The sequence below is a fragment of the Arachis duranensis genome, chromosome 3, assembly GCF_000817695.3.
Source record: "Arachis duranensis cultivar V14167 chromosome 3, aradu.V14167.gnm2.J7QH, whole genome shotgun sequence".
NCBI classification, from domain to species: domain Eukaryota; kingdom Viridiplantae; phylum Streptophyta; class Magnoliopsida; order Fabales; family Fabaceae; genus Arachis; species Arachis duranensis.
Window position 1 is genome coordinate 60,998,318 of NC_029774.3, and position 7,296 is coordinate 61,005,613.

The following is a 7,296-nucleotide window of genomic DNA, read 5'->3' on the forward strand; positions in this document are numbered from 1 at the left end:
GAGAAAATGCTTGGTTGGATGCTAGAGTAGATTTTTCTCTTCTTGGCCTTGGCTGAGTAATTGGTGACACTTGAGTTATCAAACTCCTTTGTTGATTGATAATTAGAAGTTGCTAATTGATTTGAATTCCACTAACTCTAATCTTTCCTTAGGAGTTGACTAGAACTTGAGGAATCAAATTGATTTGTCCACTTGACTTTCCTTCAGAATTAGAGGGTTAACTAAGTGGGAGCAATGGATAATTGATGTCACAATTGAGGAAGATAACGAGGACAGGACTTCTCGTTCTCATACCTTGCCAAGAGCTTTTATAGTTGTTATTTTATCTCCTTTGCAATTTGCTTTTCTTGTCTCTTAATCCAAAACCCCAAAATATACAACTCATAACCAATAACAAGAACACTTCCCTGCAATTCCTTTAAGAGACGACCTGAGGTTTGAATACTTCGGTTATTATTTTTAGGGGTTTGTTACTTGTGACAAACAAATTTTTGTATGAAAGGATTCTTTGTTGGTTTAAAAACTATACTAGCAACGAGATTTCAATTGTGAAATTCTATACCATCAAAAATCCGTTCATCAATTTTATTGTTATCATTGCCAATAACAGCACCCATTGCAAACACAACCATTATCGATTAGCAGGTAGACTGACCTCGCACTTCTGGCCACTGGCCAACCATTGCTACGCAATGGATCCTAGCCAACAGACCAACCGTTTGACCCAGAGCAAAATCTCTAGCCAACTGTTGATTGACTAACGGCAAACCATATCTGCTGACCTTGGCCAACCTGCCAATCATCGCCATGCAATGGACCTTGGTGGACCTACCGAGAAGTCGACCAACACAAGTTGAACGTCATCCAACCACCAACTGGCCAACCCTGTTGACCAACAAGCTCTAGTCGACCACCTTTGGCTTGTTCATTTATAGATCGATCAACAGCCAACCAGTATGATTTCGACAACGCTTTCTTGAATGACAAACTAATTGATAATGTGTTCATGAAACAACTGTTAGTATATATGTCACCGAGATCTGTTCAAGTGTGTAAACTTCATAAAGTTATTCTTAATTAGTTGATATATTAGATTTGTAAACACATAAATGGATATAAAATTTACGTTTATCTCCCAACTTGTGAGATTCTTAATTGGTTGACATCTTAAGATTTGTAATTTAGTTAAATACATTGCACAAACTTCTCATAAAGAAAGAACTAATAACTTCATATTTAACCCAAAAAAGAAAATGAAATTTGCAAAGTTGTGAAGATTCGAGTATATAGAGCTAACCGAAACTGTTTCTAAGCACAATTATCACGACACTTATATGAAAACGTCATATGAAGTATATACGGACCATATAGTGGGGCTAGTTGCCCAATATTTATTCTTATTAGTTTTGTGAAAATTTTAAAAAAGGCAAGCTAAATCAGATTAAACTATCTCAATTTTTCTCAATGAAGTCTCAAGTCTTCACATGTTTGACCATAAGATGAGATCTTGTGTTTCTGGAACTGCAAGAGAAGCAAAAGGCACATGATGTTAACTAAAACTCAATTTGTCATTACCTTTAAATATTAATACTAACAATAGTATATCAATAAATCTAATGACACCATTGTGTGAGCAAATGAACATTTATAAATAATGAGCATGCAAGCAAGCAAGGAATATACAGTGTATACACATTGAATAGTTAACCAGGTTTATGTAAAAGAAATTCAATAATTGTAGTCTCATTGTCGGTGATTTGAGTATAAGATAACAATAAACGGGTGATTTCTTCCTAACCTCTTCAGCATAGAAGCATTTTGAGCGCTATAAATTACTAAGGACTAATGAATTAAAAACTAATATAGCTTGCTAATAATCTAATATAAAGTTGAGCCCACAAGGCAACTAGTAATGGAAACTAACTTATTCATACACGTATCGTGCACACATTCCATCTGTATTTCTCCCTAAGGTTGTGCTTGTGAGTTGAAGTTTTGAAAGAGAAAGGAGGAAAGATTCAAGCCTGTTTTACCCTTTTAATCCCAAATAAACACCCAAATTTGTTGCCAAGGAATTTTAGATCAAACACTTTGGTTCCTAACAAATTTTTTATTCTCTAGAAGTCCTCGAAAGTTACTCCAATCAAAAAAATTAAAAATTTATTTGGGACCAAAGTGTCCGATCTGAAATTCCTTGATGACCAATTTGAGTATTTACTCCTTTAAGCCACTTCTCTCCCCTCTATTTCCCTCTAAAAGTGAAACTCACAAACACAACCTAAGAAGTCCAAACTACAACGTCAAATAACCAAATACCAGAAAAAGCATGAGGTATATGTCATTTTTAACGCTGCAGTCAAGCAACTCGAGATTTATAGTCCAATATCAAAGAAATAGCAAATTTTTATCTTTATCAGGTAAAGTGTTAAATTAAAATCCTTGACAAAGATGAACAATAAAAACCAATAAGATAGCCATAAAAATTTGAGTAAATAGAAGTGGTTCTAAAGTTACAAACATGGGATACTTTCCATGCTTTCTCCTCTACTAAGAACATAACTGAAACTAAAGTATAGCAGACTGAAACAACCTCTTCAATTTCATGAAAACCAAAAACAAGGAATGAAAACACAAAATTAACACACAAGCAGCACCATCTAAAGAATGAGCTACAAGTGCATCCTGAAGCTGCCTTGCCAGTTAGCACAAATTCAGCAGCACATTAAAAAGTACTAATCAAGTGTCAGAACCTCCCTGATTTTGGAAAGTAATGGGAATTGGCAGCAGAGATTCATTGCTTGTTTCCAGCTTTCCACCTAGCGGACAAGGTATATTTGGAAGGGGGTGGTGAAAGATAATAAATGATACTGCTCTGACACTACGAGCATTTTCCCTTGTGACAGAGTTTATTTAGAAAGAGTATCCTTTTGAAAAATAAAAAAAGAGAATGGCATGTGAACAAGGATGAAATAGAGGCATGTACTGAGAGGATGATTTTCTGAAATAGATTCGGTTAGAGGTGGAATTATGGGTGGTGGGGGTGGGAGAGTGCTAAGGAAAGCATCTCAGAAGGTTTAAATACAGAATTAGACAAGGAGAGGACCGAGTCTCTCAGACACTCTGCAAGAGAATTCATCCAACTTTATCAATATTATCAATATACAAAAGTGTGGAGGTCCATACCACATTCATGACCGATATCAGTTGCAAGGACATGAAGAAAAAAGAATGGATCATTGAGACCCCAACTATGCATAATTTAATGCAATCACCGAAAGTAAAGTGTTTTTTTTTTAAATGAAAAAAAAAAAAAGAATAAGGCAAAAGAAAATCTTAACTATGTTGAAAGCAATGCTCAGAATTGTTTTATGAATTCAGCAGTGAAATCAAATTTATAACATAAGTAGATCTTTATTCAACATTTTCAAAATCAATCATTTGTCAAGTTATTTTTTATGTTGGCAGGGAATTCAAACTTCAACTGAATGTAATTTTACAAGATAAAAGAATTCCTAACCTGTACTTATCTCTCTGTGCCGGACAGAACTTCAAATAGTCCACAGCAATTCAACCAGGATGTCTTTTGGACCATTCGTGGAGCTGATGCTGCCAGAGGCTGCATATCAAATCACATATGAAAGCAGAAAATTTATAACAATTTTCAGCTAAAAGAATTACAAAGCATGAGTTAGATAGATTAACACACACGTAAATGGAAAAAGAGACGTCGAAAAACCTGATTTTCAGAGCATTCTGGAGTCTCAGAATCTCTAACATCTGTTTCATTTGTGGACTTGGGTAAAGGAATAGAAACAGCTGGTGATAATAACACTTCATTGTTGAATTCCTTTGATTTAGGTTCCTCGAAAGTTGATGTTCTATTGTCCTCTTTTCTCTTCATACCAAATTGTGTTGCTCCTACTTGAGAGACTACCAGTTTTTCTTGTAGTGCATTTCCATTACCACTGCTTTTCACCTCAGATAAAGCACCTGCTGCCTTATCCGAACAAATAGAAGATTCCACAACCGAATTATCAGCCACGCAAGCTGGTGCATCTTCAGCCATAGATGTCATTTTGGCATGTGAAGAATCAATTGATTCAACCAACTCATCATATTTAACTGTCTCTTTTATTGAACTATCTCTATCATCCCTCAAATTCTTTTCACTAGCGGCTTCACCGTTTGAACTGCTACCGCCTTTCTCATAATCTAATTCCTTTGTTGACTTAGCTTCCACATCATTTCCATCGCCAATCACGCGTTCCTCCTCAGCCTTCAACTCCGTCTCTGTCGCAAAACCGAATTCGTCCTTTCGTCCTACAGTTTCATCAATCATAACATCACGAGTAGGAACTACTTCCGCGGATGGTAGAGCAGCTGACAGGTTTGCCTCCACCACCTCTGCCGCCTCCTCATTCCCTTCTTTGAATGGCTGCTGATGGTCATCGTCATGGTCGCAATACGCCGGCGAGCCACCATCACTTCCTTTATCATCTTGAACCTTCGACTCATCAATCCCTAAAAGTTCGCCATTGAATCATTCAAAATTTCCATACTATGCAACAATCAATTAACCAACCAACCGAATTAACAAACCCTCAAACACAATCAATCTAACAATCATTAAGTTATCCAAAGGTAAATTTAATTTACTAATTACATAATTAGTGCAAGGTAATCTCAGTTCAATGTTAATCCCAAATTGACCAAAACTAACCACAAAAAATAAATAAATAAATAAATAAAAGTATAAAACTAAAATTAAAGAAAACAAAAAGAGTGGGATAATTGAAAATGAAGCATGAATGCATATACATACATAGATAAAGATGCGCGAGTAGTAGAGTAGAGAAAAGTTACCTTGAAGGTTGTTGGTGGTTTCTTTTTCCTTCTTTTTCTTAGCAGCCTTCCTCTTCTTGGCACCTGATGGCATGATTGAAGCAGAAAGGCCCACAACACAAATAATAGTGCGCTCTTTCTGCTGTTGTTGCTGATGTTCGAGTCCCTTTTTTTGTATTAAGAGTGAAAACGGACAAAGTAGTACTAGTACTGTTGCAGAACCCTACCAAGGTAGCTGCAAAGAAAGGAAGCAAGAAAGTAGATAGAGGGTGAGGGAAGAGAGAGAGAGAGAGAGAGAGAGAGAAATCTTCTTGCTATGGAAATAATAGTAGTTATATTATTAGGTGATAATGGCTCCGCGTGAAATCATTATCCTCCGTTGATCACTCCCTTATTACACTTGGTTCTCTCTTGTGCAACCTAATAGGCTAATACTCAACTGTGTAAATGTAAGGACTAAGGACTAAAAGGAGTTGTGTTTGTGCTTATCGCTTATGGGTTGATTCTGCATTGTTATGACCTACTTTCCATTTCAAGTATGTACTCATCTTAAGTCCAGTGAATATATACACACTATCTAATATATCAGATGAGAACTAATTTTTGTAGACGAGATTCTTACTTTTTTTTTTGTATAAAATCTTTATGTAATTACAACGAATTAGTCATATTTTTTATTAAAATTTGAAAGATAATTTTATTTACTTTGACACAGAAATACAATATATATAGAATATACATTATTTTTTAGATAAATTATAATGATATTTTAGTATTGTATTAATATTATTAATTTTTTATTAATATTTTAAATATTTTTTAAATTATATAAAATATTTAAAAGATTTTTTGTTTTAATAATTATTAATATACGTTATTTCTAAATTCATTTCAAAAATACATGTTAAGGATAATGTTGGACACGCTGACATGTGATGGTATTTAGGTGTGTCTAAACGTATATAGAGAATATTTTTTTATTTTTTATTAAAATATGATTAGATACAGAAGACATATTTGTCAGACGAACGTCAATGAGTATCGTGTCCGAAGTATCAGACACGTGGACACGACAAATAAAAAAGTGTCTGTATTTCATAGGATGTGACTAAACAAATTTGTAAACAACGTTTAAATTATTATTTTTATAAATATCGTATTTATATTTTCTAAAATTTTAAAATATGTATATCTAAATAATATTATTTCTTTTATAAGACCTCTAATCATAATTAATTTAAGAAAGAGAATACGTAAAATTTATTAGTTAAATTTTTTTACTTTGAATGAAGATAATTCACCACAATAGAAATAGAAACAAATTTAACCTAAACGTAATATAAACTATACTGTAAGAATGTAAAAAATTTATAGATATTTGTAGAGATTATCCACGATACAAAGACTAATAGGGATTCACAAAATCACTATAGAAACGGAGACCTGTTCTTGCAAATAAAGAGACACTTTTAAAATCGGTTATTTTTTTAAAATCCAAAATATTTTTCTTTCTTATAAAATCTTAAAAGTTTTCCTAGACAATATGAATAAACAACCTGTTCCAAGCATAAGTTTATTAAATCTATGATGAACTAATTGATTTTTCATACTTTACTAAACCACAAACCAATCACGGCCTACGCTCCCATCACGTAATCAATCACGGCATCCGGCCTCTCACATAATCAATCATGGCCTCAAACCTAAACAACTCAATCAATATCTAATTCACCACAATCCGACCAATTTCAGTCACAAACACAAGTAATGAGATTCAAACACAATCAAGAATAGTTACAGCAAGTATAGCAATTAGCAGTTAAACAGAATTATTCACATTGGCAAACCAATTACAATATGCACACCCAAACAATGTCACATAGTTGGATATGATGAATGCCTGTTGATGAGCGGATAATTTATACGCTTTTTGGCATTGTTTTTAGGTAGTTTTTAGTAAGTTCAAGCTACTTTCAGGGATGTTTTCATTAGTTTTTATGTTAAATTCACATTTCTGACTTTACTATGAGTTTGTGTGTTTTTCTGTGATTTCAGGTAATTTCTGGCTGAAATTGAGGGACTTGAGCAAAACTCTGAAAAAGGCTGACAAAAGGACTGCTGATGCTGTTGGAATCTGACCTCCCTGCACTCTAAATGGATTTTCTGGAGCTACAGAACTCCAAATGGCACGCTCTCAACGGCGTTTGAAAGTAGACATCCAGAGCTTTCCAGAAATATATAATAGTCCATACTTTATTTGGAAATTGACGACGTAACTTGGCGTTGAACGCCAAGTACATGCTGTTGTCTGGAGTTAAACGCCAGAAACACGTCATGATCCGGAGTTGAACGCCCAAAACACGTTATAACTTGGAGTTTAACTCCAAGAGAAGCCTCAGCTCGTGGATAGATCAAGCTCAGCCCAAACATACACCAAGTGGGCCCCGGAAGTGA

General features: G+C 34.4%; 1 protein-coding gene across 1 annotated transcript; it reads right to left on the reverse strand.

Annotated features, from left to right (window-relative positions):
* Nucleotides 1–1,210: 1,210 nt before the first annotated feature.
* LOC107479212 (uncharacterized) lies at nt 1,211–5,358 on the reverse strand. Its single transcript, XM_016099350.3, has 4 exons — nt 4,864–5,358; nt 3,737–4,521; nt 3,518–3,616; nt 1,211–1,521 (listed from the first exon to the last, which is right to left on the reverse strand). Exons 1-3 carry the CDS (start codon nt 4,934–4,936, stop codon nt 3,524–3,526), a joined length of 951 nt encoding a protein of 316 aa, XP_015954836.1. The 5' UTR covers nt 4,937–5,358; the 3' UTR covers nt 1,211–1,521; nt 3,518–3,523.
* Nucleotides 5,359–7,296: the final 1,938 nt, after the last annotated feature.